General features: G+C 42.3%; 1 protein-coding gene across 1 annotated transcript in view; it reads left to right on the forward strand.

Annotated features, from left to right (window-relative positions):
- The window catches only part of LOC126484648 (uncharacterized), a 53879-nt gene that overhangs the window by 24530 nt on the left and 9344 nt on the right, over positions 1 to 20005 (forward strand). Inside the window, exon 4 of the mRNA XM_050108238.1 lies at positions 7688 to 7898. Coding sequence (XP_049964195.1) covers positions 7688 to 7898 — 211 coding nt within the window. The remainder of the gene's footprint in view (positions 1 to 7687; positions 7899 to 20005) is intronic.

Here is a 20005-nt window from a genome sequence, read left to right on the forward strand (position 1 = left end):
CCCAGGCATGTTCGATAGGGTTTATGTCTGGAGAACATGCTGGCCACTCTATTTGAGCAATGTCATTATCCTGAAGGAAGTCATTCACAAGATGTGCATGATGGGGGCGCGAATTGTCATCCATAAAGATGAATGCCTTGCCGATATGGTTGCACTGTCGGTCGGAGGATGGCATTCACGTATTGTACAGCTGTTACTGCGCCCTCCACGACCACCAGCGCCATACGTCGGTTCCACATGATGCCACCCCAAAACAGTAGGGAACCTCCACCTTGCTGCACTCACTGGACAGTGTGTCTAAGGCGTTCAGCCTGACCTGGTTGTCTCCAAACACATCTCCAATGATTGTCTTGTTAAAGGCATATGTGACACTCATCAGTGAAGAGAACATGATGCCCATCCTGAACGGTCCATTTGGCATGTTGTTGGGCCCATCTGTACCTCGCTGCATGGTGTTGTGGTTGCAAAGATGGCCCTCGCCATGGACGTCGGGAGTGAATTTGCGCATCATGCAGCCTATTGCGCACAGATTGAGTCATAACACAATGTCCTGTGGCTGCACAAAAAACATTATTTAACATGGTGGCATTGCTGTCAGGGTTCCTCCAAGCCATAATCTGTTGGTAGTAGTCATCCATTGCAGTAGTAGCCCTTGACTGGCCTGAGCGAGGCATATTGTCGACAGTTTCTGTCTCTCTTTATCTCCTCCATGTCTGAACAACATCACTTTGGTTCACTCCTTGACGCCTGGACACTTCCCTTGTTGAGAGCCCTTCCTGGCACAAAGTAACAATGTGGACGTGACCGAACTGCTGTATTGACTGTCTAGGCAATGTTGAACTACAGACAACATGAGCCGTGTACCTCATTCCTGGTGGAATGACTGTAACTGATTGGCTCTCGGAACCCCTCTGGCTAATAGATGCTGCTCGGAACTTCTGAACAGTCAAAGGGACTGCATCTGTGATACAATATCCACAGTCAATATCTATCATGAGGAGTTCTGGGAACCGGGGTGATGCCAAAACTTTCTTTGATGTGTGTATAAAATACAGTTCAGGATTACATGCTTGCTGTCACAATTTATGAGACGCACCGCGGAAAAGTCTGTGCTGTGGCAGTTTAATGGAAAGCAGATACAACGCAGATCAAATGCAAATTGAAAATGACTTACTTATCTTTTGAGAGTCATACTGGAAACAAAATTTGTGTTTATTGGTGCACCTCTGAAGTCACATGGCAAATAAAGGATTATTAATTTAATACCTCTTATGCAAGCTGTTAGTGCAGTGTTTTATGTTGATCAGCTAAGGTGGCTGAGGTAGCCACAAACAGAAATTATTAGAAAAAGTGGCACACAAATAGCTTCCCCTTTTCTTAGCGAGAGACACAAGGCTTTCCATGATGGAAGTTACAACTGCTCTTACCCATTGTAACCCTCAAATGCTTGTGTGTAACTTGGACTTTAAAAAGAAAACCTAAGTTCATTTTCCAAATTCTTTTCATGTTTTCTGCACTTCTTTGTTAACTTTAATACATCTCTGGACTTCGATTTTTAATAATTTAGCTCTTCCAGAACTATGTTTGCCAGAATTGTAATTCTTTTTAAAAAAATCTAACATCCTTAGCTCCTGACAGGGGCAACATTAGTTCTGAAAGCCTGAAATCTCAGATCATTTGTCACTGCAAGTATGTTTGTAACTTAAAAAGCATAATTTACTGACATATGAGATGACTTCCACCATAGTTAAGTCATCTACAAAACTAGGAATTGTGCTTTCAGACTATGTACAGTTTCTTCAGACCCATTAAAATATTATTTTAAGGAAACAAAATTTATTTTTGTGTTGTAATGTACACCCATGAGCAATCGAAGTACCCAAACATACCTATTAGCATACAGCAACCCCTTTCACTCTGATGACAGTAATGACATACTATGGCATGGACTCTGCAAGACACAAGAACTAATGGAATGTCTTCCTAACGTATGACCTCTTAACTGCTAACCCTAAATGAAAAGAATGGCAGTTCATCAAAGCTGATGGTGAGACACACACTTTTCTCTCAAATGTCAGATCCTTTAAACACAAGTTGTGCCCAGTGACTGGAAGAAAGCACTGATCACACCCATCTACAATATACAGTGCCCTTACTGATGTAACCATGGAACTCGATTATCCTGTGCATTACCGCTTGACAGGGCCGTTGGCGCACTCTGTCGTCTTCAATTAGACCAAATTGTGGAGATGATGGGGTTCCATGCACTGTCCAACTGGTGGCCACTGTCACAGTTCACCAGCTTTTCGCCAGGTGTACTTCCACAGATACTTTAATAATGGCATCCCAAAACGGTGTTGTTGTGGTCAGAATTATAGTTCTGTCTTTCTCAATTGAAAGTCCAAGAGAAATAGAGTGTTCTGCAATAGCGGACTTGAGCGCAGTGTTTAAGTTCAGTGCAATGTTCTTTCACAGTGAGCGTGGTCTGTCCTATGTAAGCCTTTCCACATTACAAAGTATTTTGTAAGTTCCAGCCTTCCGCAATAGAAAGTCGTCTTTCACCGATTCCAAAAGGTCTGGAATCTTAGGTGGTTTGACAGAAAATCACTTTCACCAGAAATTTACTGAGGATTCTTGCTGTTTTAAACAAAATGTTGCCCACAAACAGAAGAAAAGCTAAAGCTGGTATGTTTTGTCCATTTATCTACTTCCTGATTCTTGGTTTTAAATGACAGTGTCCCGTTAATCTGCTGGGTGAAATATCCATTTTTTTCTGAACGTTGTCATTAGGTGGGCGAGCTCTTTAGGCGAACTATCTCAAACTGACACAGTGTATGCTCTGTGTAAGATTATTTTAAGCATGCCCACAGTTTGTGATGTGTGATAACAACTTGACACTTGCAAATACAAACCAGTATGAGTGGGCTTATGATAAACTATTCAGATAGTCATCATTCTTTTGTGTAATCTAGACATCCAAGCAAGGCAGACGGCCATCTTTCTCCATTTCCATAGTGAACCGAATGTTGTGAATGGAGTTGAAATAGTAAAGAAACTCCATCAATTTATCTCCTCTTTTCCATAAGGCCACAATATGAAAGTATCATTCACATACCTCCAAAACACAGTTGGTTTATTCAAGTGCTCTCTCTCCTCAGAATCCTTCATAAAAAGGCTGGCCACCAAGGGAGACAAAGAGCTGCATGTTGCAACGCTGTCTGTCTGTTCTTTCTTGAACATAAAACAGGTTACATCTTAAAGTTGTAACACATCTTTTTCCTGTATCATGGGATTGGGTTGATGGAATGACTTTGGCCAAGTTGACTGAATCCATAAGAATACAAATTTTCAGCAGATGTCAAAATTTGATTGTCTGTTGCCACAGCCATTGTCGTCACAAGAGGTAACTGCCCAACCTTCCGTTGTTAATATAACAGAAAAAAATCTGAATGATCTGATACTGTCTGCACTAAGCAAAGGACTCAATTTTGCACCTAAACCTAGAGCATCACCTTTAATACACTCCTGGAAATTGAAATAAGAACACCGTGAATTCATTGTCCCAGGAAGGGGAAACTTTATTGACACATCCCTGGGGTCAGATACATCACATGATCACACTGACAGAACCACAGGCACATAGACACAGGCAACAGAGCATGCACAATGTCGGCACTAGTACAGTGTATATCCACCTTTCGCAGCAATGCAAGCTGCTATTCTCCCATGGAGACGATCGTAGAGATGCTGGATGTAGTCCTGTGGAACGGCTTGCCATGCCATTTCCACCTGGCGCCTCAGTTGGACCAGCGTTCGTGCTGGACATGCAGACCGCGTGAGACGACACTTCATCCAATCCCAAACATGCTCAATGGGGGACAGATCCGGAGATCTTGCTGGCCAGGGTAGTTGACTTACACCTTCTAGAGCACGTTGGGTGGCACGGGATACATGCGGACGTGCATTGTCCTGTTGGAACAGCAAGTTCCCTTGCCGGTCTAGGAATGGTAGAACGATGGGTTCGATGACGGTTTGGATGTACCGTGCACTATTCAGTGTCCCCTCGACGATCACCAGTGGTGTACGGCCAGTGTAGGAGATCGCTCCCCACACCATGATGCCGGGTGTTCGCCCTGTGTGCCTCGGTCGTATGCAGTCCTGATTGTGGCGCTCACCTGCACGGCGCCAAACACGCATACGACCATCATTGGCACCAAGGCAGAAGCGACTCTCATCGCTGAAGACGACACGTCTCCATTCGTCCCTCCATTCACGCCTGTCGCGACACCACTGGAGGCGGGCTGCACGATGTTGGGGCGTGAGCGGAAGACGGCCTAACGGTGTGCGGAACCGTAGCCCAGCTTCATGGAGACGGTTGCGAATGATCCTCGCCGATACCCCAGGAGCAACAGTGTCCCTAATTTGCTGGGAAGTGGCGGTGCGGTCCCCTACGGCACTGGGTAGGATCCTACGGTCTTGGCGTGCATCCGTGCGTCGCTGCGGTCCGGTCCCAGGTCGACGGGCACGTGCACCTTCCGCCGACCACTGGCGACAACATCGATGTACTGTGGAGACCTCACGCCCCACGTGTTGAGCAATTCGGCGGTACGTCCACCCGGCCTCCCGCATGCCCACTATACGCCCTCGCTCAAAGTCCGTCAACTGCACATACGGTTCACGTCCACGCTGTCGCGGCATGCTACCAGTGTTAAAGACTGCGATGGCGCTCCGTATGCCACGGCAAACTGGCTGACACTGATGGCGCCGGTGCACAAATGCTAGCGCCATTCGACGGCCAACACCGTGGTTCCTGGTGTGTCCGCTGTGCCGTGCGTGTGATCATTGCTTGTACAGCCCTCTCGCAGTGTCCGGAGCAAGTATGGTGGGTCTGACACACCGGTGTCAATGTGTTCTTTTTTCCATTTCCAGGAGTGTATCTGCGAGTGGTGTTGACGAAGCTGTACATCACCTTCAAATTCTGCAGAAGAAATTAGAAGGGAAACTTACTACGCCCTTTTCAAAGCTCCTCCTGAATGTAGTATCTTAACCTCACAGTATGTATGATGATAAAACGTATGGTCCGCTAAATGACTCTGCCTATAGGAGGATCGATTACGGCCATACAGAACGTGTGCAACGATAAACTTCTGCACTGCTGAATTCCTCCTCCTTACCACAAGAGATCATTAAGAGGTTAAGACCACACAGTTGTGTATCACCAAGACTTTATGTCCTTCCAAAATTTCAGAAGGAAAGTGTTCTATTATGTCCAATTGTGAGCAACATTGGAGCAGGTCATCGTCGTACTCACCAACGAAGTGCAGGACTCCTGCTCACCGCTGAGGCCATCCTTTGGTAGCATGTGTCTTTCCGGTCACTGCACCTCTGCAGACACAGCCGTTCATCTCTCGTGTTATCGGCAGCCTATGCAACGCACGGTGATTCCCTAATCCTCCTGCTGCTGGTCTGAAACCGATGGTGTAGGATGACATAGAATGTGCCAGGGTGTCCGGCACTCGTTCTCGGACAGAAGGTGCAGATGTTAATAGGTTACAAAGTACTTCATGCAAAATCTGGAGATCTTCCCAGGTGGCAGTCAGAGATGGTCCACTGGAACCTCGATGACGAGTACCCCTGCCTTCACGTTCTTAAGCAGTCCAATATCAGGTCACTGTCACACCCTAACACCACACAGATCTGACCCTAATACCACACATTTCCAAATATCGCATGACTCGACCAGCTGGCCGACTGGAGAGACACACTGAGGCCGCTTTCAAACTCTGCTGATAATGCTATCTCACGCGAGCATGCACTACATTCGTATCCTTCAGAGTAATAACATGACATCCGACGCTGTTCACACCACTGATAAGCCCTACCCATGAACAAAAGTAAAGGATTTTGGCGGCCATTCTACCTGTCGCACAGAATTGCAGCTCTAATAATTTACATACTTGTCACTGGTGCATACCTGGGCGCTTCATATTTTTGTCAGGTAGTGTGCGTTACGTGAAGACAAACCGACCCAGACTAGCAATCAGTGTATTACATACGTGTCAACATGACAGGACAAGACAGGGCAGACATCACTGTGCTTAAAACACTTATATATGGAGCTCCATTGTCTCAGGTCACAATAGTTTGCCTAAAGAGCTTGCAGAAAAGAATTGATATTATACCCAGCAGATTGACAGCATTTTCATTTAAAACCAAGAATTAGGCAGTGGACCAAGAGGAGAACACACTGGGAAAATCTTTAGCTTTTCTTCCTTTTGTGGGCAACATTTCGTTTTAAAACAACAAGAATCCTTAGTAAATTTTAGGTGACAGTGATCTTCCATCCATCATCTAAGATTGCAGACCTTTTGGGCTCAGTGAAAGATGACTTGCTATTGCAAAAGGCTGGAATTTACAAAATACCTTGTCAATGTGGCATGGGTTACACAGGACAGACCATATGCACTGTAAAAGAATGATGCACTGAACATCTATGTTGCACTCGTCTTTTGCAACCAAGCAAGACCACAATTGCTGAACACTGTATTTCCACTGTACATTCAACTGAGAGTGACAGAACTATGATTCTGACCACAGCAACATCTTTTTGGAATTCCATTATTAAAGAAACTGTGTAAATACACCTGGCAGAAAAGCTGATGAACCATAATAGTGGCCACCAGTCGGACAGTGCATGGAACCCCATTATCTCCACAATTTGTTCTAATCGAAGATGACAGAGCATGTCAACAACTGCAGCAAGCAGTAATGCAGAGGACACCCGAGTTCCACAGATCCACCAGCAAGAGCGCTGCTGCCAGGAAGCGTGGTTCGTTTGTCAACTTTATTTTGACTCATGTGCGGAACACTCACAGGTGCAGAAAACTCACACCATACTTGCGGAATAGAGGAAGTCTTCGTCAGTCATTGATGGCTTACCTGAAGGCAGCTGGCAGGTACCCAGTTGAATATTTTGGGATGAATTACATGACGACTGAAATTTGTTTGAACATTAATGACCTTGTTTGTCTAACCATTCTAACATAGATTAGGAGAAATGGGGTGGTGCATCTCTTCCTGAAACTACAGGTGCTGTAGTGGAACAAATGGATGTACATGGTCCAACAGTAGATTCCTGTATCATTTTGAGTGAGGCATGGTGGGATTTCTATCTTAGACCCCATTTTACCCTATGTGAAATCCTTCACTGGAGAAAGCCTCGGTTTGTGTTAACCAGCATTGAATCCGCAAATGATATGCTGCCCTGTGGTATGTCTATGAACTGTTACAGTACGTGATAGTCAGTGGCAATCCGCTATGAACAACACATTATTACCCACTACAGCTGGCTCAAGCAGTAGCAATTTTTTGATAATTATGTTACACTCTTCAAGATAAACACTTGAATAGTGCAGTGTTTGCACGACTTCAGAGATGGAGGGTATCATTGTGAATTGGGCAACAACTGACTGGCTCTGATCATATGCACTCTTACTGTGGGTGTTTCTCATACTGCATTTGACTGTATTACCTAAATTGCAGCTGCATGATACCGTGAACTGTTCTATTTGTCATGGTGCCAGGAGTGCTCTCCAACATTACGATTATCTCTAATTCAATTGCTCATGGGTTTCATACCATAAAAGTTACATTTTGACTTCTCTGATACTATATTTCAATTTCACAGGTGCTATAAGGCATTTACAGATGGTGAGCATGACTACATTGTTTTGGAAGACCTGAGTGTGCTTGGTTTCCAGCCAGCCAAAGGACAAGAAACATATAACTTTGAACATTGTGCAGAAGTTCTGAAATGTATGGCTAAGTTCCATGCTCTTTCATTTGCTATGAAAGACCAGGAATTGGAAGAATTCAGAGCAGCTGCACACAATTTGGAGGTAACGTTAACATCTGTACTCAATAAAAATGAAACAGTGGATTGAATTCTGAAATGTGTCACACTTATACCTTAGGAAACAGGAGTTGTACAGCGTGATTAATCTTAAAACACATAAAAGAACAGATCAGAACTCATCAAATAGAGGTGACTGAGTAGAAGACATTCATAAATCAAAAGCCTGAAAACTGTTTTAATTTACAAGCAAATGCCTCATCAGTGCTGTTATATCTTGCTGACCTAAGTTTCAAAGAAAAGATTCTACAATGGAAAATTCAGGATGGAATGTAACAATATTATGAAAAGGAAAACTGCCACTCACCATATAGTGGGCATGCTGAGTTGCAGATAGGCACAACAAAGACTACCACAAATGAAGTTTTCGGTCAGTAAGGCCTTTGTAAATAATGGACACACACACACACACACACACACACACACACACACACAAAAAGCAACTCACACACATGACTGCAGTCTCAGGCAATGAAACCACACCGCAAGCAGCAGCACCAGTTCGTGATGGGAGTGGCGACTGGGTGGGGGTAAGGAGGAGGTTAGGGTGGGGAGGGGAAGGGATAGTATGGTAAGGGTGGCAGACAGTTAAGTGCTGCAGGTTAGATGGAGGGCAGGGAAGTGGTTGGGAGGGGGGAAGTAGCGGAAAAGGAGAGAAGTAAAAAGACTGGGTGTGCTGGTGAAAATGATGGCTGTGTAGTACTGGAATGGGAACAGGGAAGAGGCTGGATGGGTGAGGACAGTGACTAACAAAGGTTGAGGCCAGGAAGGTTACTGGAACATAGAACGCATTGCAGGAAAAGTTTCCACTTACGGAATTTAGAAAAGCTGGTGTTGACGAGAAGGATCCATATGGCACAGGCTGTGAAGCAGTCATTGAAATGAAGGATGTCATGTTTGGCAGTGTGCTCAGTAACAGGGTGGTCCACTTGTTTCCTGGCCGCAGTTTGTCGCGGTGGCTATTCATGCGGACAGACAGCTTGTTGGTTGTCACGAATGCAGCACAATGGTTGCAGCTTAGTTTGTAGATCACATGACTGGTTTCACACGTAGCCCTGGGATAGGTGATGTTTGTGACCCGACTGGAGTAGGTGGTGGTGGGAAGACGTATGGGACAGGTCTTGTATCTCGATCTATTGCAAAGGTGTGAGCGATTAGGTAAGGGGTTGGGAGCAGGGGTTGTGTAAGGATGGATGAGTATATTGTGTAGGTTCAGTGGACAGCGGAATACCACTGTGGGAAGGGTCGAAAGGATAGTGGGCAGGACATTTCTCATTTCAGGGCACGATAAGAGGTAGTCGAAACCCTGGCGGAGAATTAATTCAGTTGCTCTATTCCTGTGTGGTACTGAGTTAAGAGAAGAATGTTCCTCTGTGGCTGGACGGTAGGACTTTGGGAGGTGGTGGGAGACTGGAAAGATAAGGCACAGGAGATTTGTTTTTGTACAAGGTTGGGAGGGTTCAGTGAGACCCTCAATATATTTCAAGAGGGACCACTCATCACTGCAGATGCGACGATCCCATGTGGCTATGCTGTACGGAAGGGACTTCTTGGTATGGAATGGATGGCAGCTGTCAAAGTGGAGTTTTTGCTGGTAGTTATTAGGTTTGATATGGATGGAGGTACTGATGTCCGCATTTACTCGAATCTAAGCCGCACCTGAAATATGAGACTCGAAATCAAGGAAAAAAAATTTTCCCGAATCGAAGCCGCACCTGAAATTTGAGACTCGAAAATCAAGGGGAGAGAAAAAGTTTTAGGTCGCACCTCCAAATCGAAACAAAGTTCGCCTAGTTGTAATATGAGACACAATTTAGGTCGAATGAATGATGATAGAGCTGCAGTAGTTTGGTTCGAGTCGTAAGCTTAGCAGTTACGGTTTACCAGGTAGCCATTGCTACGCGTCACGCGCTCCATCCGTATTTATACGGATATCCTTCCTTTTTCACGTGCTTCATCTGGTTTGAATTGATTGCTTATTTTTCTTTGATCTGATAGTGCCGTTCTCTTTGTTATAGGTGTTTACGTCACTCTAAGCTGAAAATGCATTACTGTACTGTGTCATGCATTGTTTGCCACATTCTGATAGTGCGTGTTTACGGCCTGTCGCCGCTCGCGGCGTGGCTTGCTTTTGTGTGCACTACCGCCGCTTACAAATAAAAAATAGAGAGGAGTCGTCTCATTAGCGAAACATTTGTTGTTACTTACACTACTTCTTTCTTTGATAATGATCAACAAGAACCAAATAATAGACTGCGTATGATAGACGATGTTCTGAACGAAATTTTAGCGAAAATTTTTCTTCGTTTGAAAATCTTTGCAGGCGCCTCTTTAGTTCATTACATTCTGCACAGAAATTAGTCATCTTAGATTTAAAAATCCAGTCAGTTGCCGTGCTTCATTTCTGACTGTATCACTATCAGGCATAAGAATAATACGAATATAAACGTGACATGATATGTATATTCTTCCGCGTTTGCTGTTGTCTCACTCTAGTTTCGTAGTTTATTAGGCAGACAGGATTTAAATGAGATAGTAGTAAACACGAAACAATACATGGCAAAATGTTTATATTCGTATTAATCTTATGGCGAAGAGAATACTACATGTGATTCACAAGTCATAAAAGCTCCTATTAGCAACCATCTCTTCTCACAGGTAGGAAAAAATTCAGAACGTAGAGTTGGCCATATTGACAAACATCCCAAACAGTCTTGCCAGTCGGATTTTCGTAGTACATTGAAATGCTGCTACATTCAAAGATCAACAATACAGAATTTGTATTTACTTCGTTGGATAATGTACCAAAACGCAGTGCTCCAAACTCTGAGCGGAGGAAAAAGGCTCGTCTTCCACTTTTTTTTTTTAATTTATTTACTGACGCAGAGATTTTGGTACCAGTATTTATCTTTGTGCCTACAAAGCATGCCTGTGTGGCGCTACATATATTCGACGGCGGAAGTTAGTTGTGGCGGCACCCACCAACATTTTTCAGAACTCCCGCTTGCTTTGCACTCGATTCTAAGCCGCAGGCGGTTTTTTGGATTACAAAAACCGGAAAAAAAGTGCGGCTTAGATTCGAGTAAATACGGTAGTCACCTTTGAGGTGGTCAAAAAATAAGAAGGTGTTTAACGAAATCGTCTATCGAAATGAATGGGATTGATTTGAAATTTCGTTAAAGAAGAATAATAAAATTTATCTGTTGTTTTTAAGTTAATTTTCTTTCGTGCGAACTTTGTTGTAGAACCACTCTCTTATTTTCGTGTGGTAATAAAAAAATTTTACTTACTTAATTATTACGTACATTTAAAGAAAAAATAATATTTACGTGAACTCATATGAACTGGTTAAGAATATTAGGTTGAGAATTGGGTCCTTTAAATCATTCGGCCTTGGCATACACTTTCCTGATGCAGTGGATTTTTTGTTAAATATTTTTACTGAATTTTATCCCGGCACTAGCCATAGAACACAAGATTACCTCTATTAGCAGAAAATGTTTTAATTATTGCCAAGCCGACATTTATCACTGATCAAACCTACTTCATTACACATTTAAGATATTTTGAAAGAACCAAACTGTTTAAATTTCAATGTTAACTAACATTAGCTATCCGCCTACGAATGCACAAACGTATAATTAATTCAAATTTTATCAGCCACAGGATCACTGAAAAAGAAGAACAATTTCTTAATTCACCATTGATTTTTATGCATCTGTTCCCGATTTACGGGTTTGCTATTGTTGGTCGCGGCACAGCCCAGCAACACCGCTAAAAAATGCTGAAAAATTCTTAAAGAAATTTTATAGATGCCGTGGGCAAGCTAATTTACATAAATAATTCACACTTTTGATAAACTCTAATATATTTAGATCAAACAACAATACAACTCACATTAATTCGTAACGCATCGTCTAATGGCGGCTAAGTCCAGACAGAGACAAAAGAAGTCTACCCATTCGTAAAAAACTCTTTCACAGTGTCCTACCGCAATGACTTCTGAACAGAGAAGACCAAAGAATACATAATGCATTGTGCTTAAATAGTATTGCTGACTATTAACATTTCTTTGCAAATTGACGATATTATTCTCTTCTGGCAACATATCTCTGCTATCGCAAATACTGACACATTTTACAATCACATAATAAATACAGAAAAAATTCCTATCCTAAATACAGACAAATATTACAACAAAAAATATAAGGAGAATAACAAATGTCTTTTACACCACATTCAGTAATATTTTTGTTCAATAATTACGATATATACAACTTGCCCAGAGCGGCGTATATGGTACAAATAAACTCTTTTTTTTTTTTTTTTTTTTTTTTAATAACGTGAGTTTGCCAGGGAACGTTACATTGCCCCCTGGCAGCATTTGGCAAAGAGTTTTTACACTTTGACACAATGGTGCCAGTAACGTTCTTTACACTTGTATATTTTACGGAATGGCTCTTTTATTTAGTCCCAGGATTATATAAGTTCATGGCTCCCCCATTTGGGCGTAGGCAAACAGGAAACCTGGGCAAAACTGTGCCGGAGCCTAGCCATCCCAGTTGGTTCATGGTCATTTGAATTAAATGCAGTTATTCATTTGAATTAAATTCAGTTCGTCACAAACGGTTACACAATTACACAATATCACAGTCACATACAGTTCGACTGAAGTTTTTTTGTGTGTGATACTATTATTCGTGTGATACACTACAAGGTCACTTGTCCTACGTAGTAAATGTTCAATGTTTATCGAAATGAAGTCATTGACATGTTATTCAGTTTATGTGAACATAAAAAAAAAATCAATAATGCTGTATTTGGTGAGCGGTGCGGAGTGATTGTTGAGCGGCGCTCGGCGCGGCGCGCTGACTCCGTGTAGGTCACCGCCCCCGGCGTTGACAGCTACGGCGCGGAGGGGCGTGGCTGTCTGTCTGGTCTGCTATGGGCTGCTGCGGCCGCTGCATAGCTGATGTAGCCGGATGCGCGTTGGATATCCGCTCGCCCGTGCGACGTTTTCTTGCAGTGCTCCAGGAAACATGCAACAAGTTCAGAAACAGTGTACTATCCTTATAGGCATTTTTCCTGCTGTGGGAAAGAACGCACACAGTTAGTGGCAGTTATTACTCAGTAGGCCTTCACTAGTCTGGTTTGCACAATGTTTCGTTGTCACAGTAACACGTTTTATGGGCATACAATATTTTTCACCACGTCATGACTTGTCATTAGTCACACGCAAGTTTTCACCTTAGGACAAAATGTATCTTCGTAGTCAATGCGCTTTCCTAGCGTCCCTTGACACACAAAGAGTTAAAGTTTGACACTAGCTTGATCCACCGTCCGTTATCGGTTCACTGTTCGTGTCGTGCTAGTTCCTTGTCCATTTGCACACACGGCGATGATACAGTTTTTTATCACTTATACACAACTACTCTGTGACGTATTGCTGCAGGTTTAACAGTCACTGTCTGTCTCTGCCGCACAATACTGCACTTTTGTTTAAGTTCCTTTATTTTTATTTACAATGTCCGCTGTGCAATTTTTTTTTTTTTTTTTTTGTAATAGCACATTCGTAACTCTTTACCAAGGTGTGATATTTGCGTACATGGTAACAAAATATTAAAATTTGGTATTAGTTTGCCCAAAAGTCATCTATATTCGTGTTCGAGTAGATTTTATTTGTGCATTCCAGCCGGATTCAGGCATATTGTTCAATAAATCCTTTGAACTCATGTCACACTTTACTATCAACGTCCTACGTAACTACAGTGTAGTCTCTGTAGGCAAAAATTGACTTGGACTGTATCTGGCTAGCTCTTTTTTACTGTTTGAATCTGCACATGCTTCAATTGAAGCTTCTTTGTGCGTAACTTTGCATTACGTAAATTTGCAACAAGTTTGCCTCCCGTGGTGCCCTCGGGTCACTACTGGGTGCATTATTTTCTCTAATAACATTGGTTAGATAATAAAGTTCTCAGGGCCTCATATTATTGATATTATTCTGGGTTCGAATCTGTCAATCTGACAGCTACACATATATACATACATACACATAATAGAGAAGATTGTGCCAAGAAATATTTCAAATTTGGGCACATAGAAAATTATGTAGTACACTAACTAATCATTACTAAAATGTTCTTTTTGATTGAACTCTGTCACAGCTTAACACTACAAATAATTGCACTAATCAGATTATCTGTGCAAACATTTAGAGCATGTTCTAGATAACACAAATTAAAAGAGTACATAACACAAATATCCATACATATGAGAAAGTCAATCATATTCTTATAACTAAACACTTCTACACTAGTACATTATCTCTAAAGATCACACATCATTAATGTTCATTATTTACAAAAGAATGGTGTCCACATAGGACTATTAGTCTTTTACTGTAGGAATGCTTTTACATCCTAACGCGGATACAGTCCCCGTACTCTCCCTGAGTGGGGATCTGCTAAGAGATAGCTACACTCATGTGGCACACTTACTACTCTAAAAGGTCCATTGTACACCAATTGCCACTTGCTATTCTGTTTCAAGGATGCCGAGGACTTAGGATGATTGCGTAAGAGTACCAAGTCCCCAACACTAAATTTTTGGTTATTCGTCACATGTCGATTATATTTTTCTTTCCTTTTCTGAGCGCACCTGGTAAGGTTGCACCCTGCTTTTCTTATCTTCTCTTCCTTAGGCTCAGGAATGACTGGGACCTTAGGCAAAGGTGCCAGCCACTCATTCAAAACTCTATTATTATTCATTATAATCTCGTTTGGTGGATACCCCGTAGAAGCATGCGGGGTTGCGTTGTGAACTTCTACAAACTTAGGTATCAGATCTGGCCATCTTGTGTGTTTATATGCAATGTATAACCTGAAAAATTTATTTAACTCTCCAAATGTTCTCTCTACTAAACTTGCTTGTGGGTGAAAACGGGAAATTAGTATATGCTTTATATCTTGTTCATGTAAATAGTTTTTCCAGGTATGGCCTGTAAAATAGGAAGCATTATCCGATATTATCGCTTCAGGCTTACCCACTTGTGTAAAATATTCCTTCCCTAACCATTTAACTATTCCACGAGCAGTGGCTGATTTAAGGCAGTATATTTTTAAATATTTAGAGAAAAGGTCATACACCGCTAAAATGTACTTCAATCCACCCCTGGCTCGTGGGTAGGGTCCTGCTATGTCTATAGATACTAACTGAAGTGGTCGATGAGGCACTATAGGATGCAGTTCAAACCTTGTGGACTTATTTTGAAACTTAGCCTTTTGGCACAGAGGACAAGTCCTGATAATGGTGCGAGTCTGCTGGCTTATCCCCTTAAAATAACAGAATTTGGACAAAATCCTTATTGTCTTGCCTATCCCAGCGTGACCCCATGCTAAATGCGTGTGCCACACTACAGCTGGGATAGCCTGTTGTGGTATACACACGACTCCATGGTCATTTGACACACCTGTTTTATAATACAGAATATTATCTACTATTTTGAAATTCTGAACACTTTTAAGATTGGTTCCTTCTTTAATTTTACTAATGATATCTCGCCAAATCGGATCAGTTTCCTGCAATATGGACATATTTTTACACATATGTAAAAAGTCCCTCCTATGTACCTTATCTTGTACTAATAGTATTCGATATTCCTCCGATTGTTCCAAAATATTTGACATTGAGGATTGCCCTAGTGGAAGCCTCGACAAGGCGTCTGCTACAACATTATCTTGTCCTTTAAGGTACATGATTTTAATTTTATATTCCTGTAATGCTAACCTCCATCTTAGCAAGCGGGTATGGTATAATTTGCAAGTCATTAAATAGCTCAAAGCCTGGTGGTCACTGAATACTTTGACTTCTTTACCATAGATGTAATAGTTAAATTTCTTTACCGCCCAAACCACTGCAAGAGCCTCTAATTCGGTAGCGGAATATGCTCTCTCGCAGCTGTTTAGTGTGCGGCTGGCAAATCCGATTACATTGATTGTTGTGGGGTCGTTGCTCCTGTCCCACTGAAATAAACACGCGCCCAGACCGTATGAACACGAATCTGTCGCTATATAAAAATCTTTTGTCATGTCTGGGTGTCGCAGTATGTTGGCGTTCACCAAGGCATTTTTGATAGCGTCAAATGCGCGTTGACATTCTTCTGTCCACACCCAGTGCGCATTTTTACGCAACAGGTTCAATAAAGATTCGTTATTCATTAATTGGTTTGGAACAAACCGTCTAAAAAAAATGCTAGACCTATAAATGCTTTGAGCTGTTTCTTAGTTCTCGGACTAGGAAACCCACGAATTACATCAAGTTTTTTGCTGTCAGGCTTGATGCCTTGTGGTGTTATTATGTGACCTAGAAATTTAATCTGATTACGTCCAAATTTGGATTTATCAAGATTCGCTGTTACTCCCGCTTGCTTAAACCTTTCTAAGACTTTACTCAGTAGTTCTACGTGCTCCTCCCAGGTGGCAGTGGCAATCACTAGATCGTCTACATACACTGTTACCCTTTGCAGCAAATCCGGACCTAAAACCGCGTCGAGGGCTGTTATAAAAACTCCTGCACTTACATTTAGGCCGAAAGGTAGTACCCTAAATTGGTAGCTCCTTCCCCCAAATATAAATGCAGTATATTTCCTTGACTCGGGTGTGAGCAGGATTTGCCAGAAAGAACTTCTCATATCAATAGATGTCAAATATTGCACTCCATGAAATTTTTGAATTTGCTCATCAAGATTTTCCGGATGAGTCCTAACAGGTACAATAATTTCATTTATGTCTCTCGCATCTAGTACTAACCGTACCTGTCCGTCTGCTTTTGCTACCGCCACCAAAGGACTACTATAAGGGGACAAAGACGGTTCTATTATTCCCCACTCGATCAGTTTTCTTATTTCTTTAGCTACTATTTCCTTCTTGGACCAAGGAATGGAGTATGAGGCTCGACAGTAAGTTTTGTGAGGCTTTACCTCGATATTGTACTGATATCCCTTAACAATTCCTGGTCGTTCTGAAAATACATCTGCATAATTAGATAATAACTGTACCAAATCCTGCTGTTGCATAGAGTTCAAATTTTCGGACTGTGATACTTTGTTCACAAGTGCTTCCACATTTGCTTTTAATTGATCATCTTGTACGTCAGGATAATAGAGATTCTGACCTAGACAATGATTGTCTAAATGTAGTATCCACTGATTCCTACACCTTATGTTAATAGCGTTACAATTAGGTACAGGTACCTCTTCAGATCTGAGCATGGACAATTCTATTCTCCTACCAGCATTCATCAAGCTTAATTTTCCCCGAGAAAGGTCGATTATTGCGTCCCTTTCTCTTAAAAAATCTACCCCCAAAATGCAGGCTACCTTTAAACCCTTTACTACCAGGAATGAGCACGCTATGGCTTCATCCCCTACATACATCTCTACCCGCACTTGGAGTTTAATTATTTGTCGCTGTGCACTTATGGCTCCAGTGACTTTACAATTATTCACGGGAAAAGTCAGCATACGCCTTTCCTTCCCCAGTACTTTGAATAAGTCCATACTCATAACACTGACAGTAGCACCTGTATCTACGACCGCTTGCACATCAATATTGTTAATTTTGATCTCTATTATCGCTTGTACTTTGTCTTTGTGCTCCTTTATGCACGTGGATGGTTCAGTTATTAATTCATCTCCCATCTGTACCCCGTCATTATACCTAAGGATACAGATTTTGTTCGGTGTTTTGTTCTGTGTCGGACTGCTCTCACTCCAAACCTCAGCCGACGATGGAGAGCGTATCTCGGCTGCATCTAGTTTGTTGAATTATTGCTAGTGGATGGGCGTGGCTGCTCTGTGTCACTGACCTCCACTATGTGCACGTTGTGTTGCGTCGGCCGCCACGGTTGCGCAATTGGCGCATTTTGTGGTGGCGGTCGGTTATTGTCATATCTATCACTGTTTTGCCGGTCCGGACTGGGCCTCTGGTTCTGCGGCCAAGTTCGGTTTGCATCATTATAAGTATTAGTGTTGCTCGGCCCCCTGGCATTTTTCCATCTATTATTGCTTGGTGGGCCTGTCTCATACTGGTCATCGAACCTCCTTTTCCGGTCATTATTCACCGGCGGACTATTGCCGCTCCGGTCTCTACCTCTATTTCCGTTTTGTGCATAATCTCGTCTCCTATTATTACCTCCGCCGTTTCCATTACTTGGTGGAGGCGTGTTATTTCTACCATTTCTATAACCATTTCCGTTACTTCTAGCCTGTTCAGAGGCTGCCTTAACGTCCTCCTGAATCAGGTCAATTGAGTCCAGAACAGACAAGAAATGTTCCATATCATTTTCAGGCACGTGTATAAGTTTTTCCTTTACATGTATCGGCAAGTGTGATTTCAAAAGCCTGATCAAATCCCGGGATGAAATCTGTTCGTCCCAGTAACGGGTCTTATTAATGTACTTCTCGAAATATTTTCGCAAATTGCCTAGTCGTGGAGAATACGGCTCTGGATTATATACCTCCTTCCGTAATCTCTCCTGGATACATGTTGACCAATATTTGGCCAAGAATGCTTTTTCAAATTGCTCATATGTATCACAACTGTCAGCTGCTTCGGTTGCCCATAATGCAGCATCTCCTTGTATGTAAGACATAACGAACTGTATTTTCTGGGTATGACTCCAAACGCTAGGCAAAATGTTTCTAAATCGCTTGATAAACACTACAGGGTGAACAGATTTCTTCTCCGTTGTAAAGATCTGAAACTGTCGGTTCCTAATCAAGCTTTCTTCAATCACTACTTTGGAATGACATTTATTTGTTTCGCTTACATTGGTTGCCTGTTCTGTCTCGCAGTCGCAATTTTTTACTGCAGTATTTATATGCCTATCATTGTTAGACCTGGCTGGCGTGACATACGCCCGTGCCTCGTCATGCCGCAAGCTAAGCTCCATCTCGGCAAGACGACGGTCCACACTCCGCTGCCACAGCGGAATGTCTTTGTGCACTATCCTTTTTAGATCTTGCACATCCGCACTTGAGCCCACATCTCTGGCCTCAATTGCGGCGTGCACTTTCCGATCTATTTCTTTTATGACTTCATTTTCTACTTTGTGCACTTGTTCGATCACTTTATTCTCAATTACTTGAGTTGTGTGTATTTCTAGTTGTTCGACCCTATTAGTCAGGACACTGATTTCCTCTACTATATTGGCGTTAGCCACTTGAACACTATCTACTCTTTCGCTTAATTCTTGCACCGTTTTGGGTATGGTTTCATATTTTTGTTTTAAACTAACAATCTCACTTTGCATAACTTCTAAAGTTTGCATCAACTGCAAGTCCCTCTCATGCAGGCGTCGGTCACGCTCTGCTTGTTTAGCATCACGTTCTCTATCGCGCTCTGCTTGTTTGGCAAATTCAGCTACCAATCTCTGGTCACACTCTGCTTGTTCAGCATCACGTTCTCTATCGCGTTCTGCTTGCATACATGCAAATTCAGCTACCAATCTCTGGTCACGCTCTGCTTGTTCAGCATCACGTTCTCTATCGCGTTCTGCTTGTTTAGCATCACGTTCTCTATCGCGTTCTGCTTGTTTAGCATCACGTTCTCTATCACGCTCTGCTTGCACACGTACAAATTCAGCTTGGAAATTGAGCATGCGCTCGAACATAACTCTTAATGATTGCACTTCTGACACCTCACCACTCTCTGGTCCGTGTCCAGTGCTTGCGGATGGCACAGTATTTCCGCTATCAACTGAATCACTGGGTGGCAATGGCAACATTTCTTGTCCTTCTGCCCCCAGATTCTCACATTGTACTTCCTGAACTACGTCACTAACATTACTTTGTGTCCCACTTTCCAACTCGGTATCACTACTTACTGACTGTTGCTCATTATCCATGTTGATATCTTTCTGACTACGCAATCTAACCATAGTAAACAAAAGAAATAAAATCTGAACTAAATATCCTAACACTCAGGTTTCACTGACATAATCACACAAGAAATGGACATTAACTAATACACACTTACTATATACTACAATGACTAACTACCTAAATGTCCTGTTATTTTAAAACAATTTACTAAC

The sequence above is a fragment of the Schistocerca serialis genome, chromosome 6 (genome assembly GCF_023864345.2).
Source record: "Schistocerca serialis cubense isolate TAMUIC-IGC-003099 chromosome 6, iqSchSeri2.2, whole genome shotgun sequence".
NCBI classification, from domain to species: Eukaryota; Metazoa; Arthropoda; class Insecta; order Orthoptera; family Acrididae; genus Schistocerca; species Schistocerca serialis.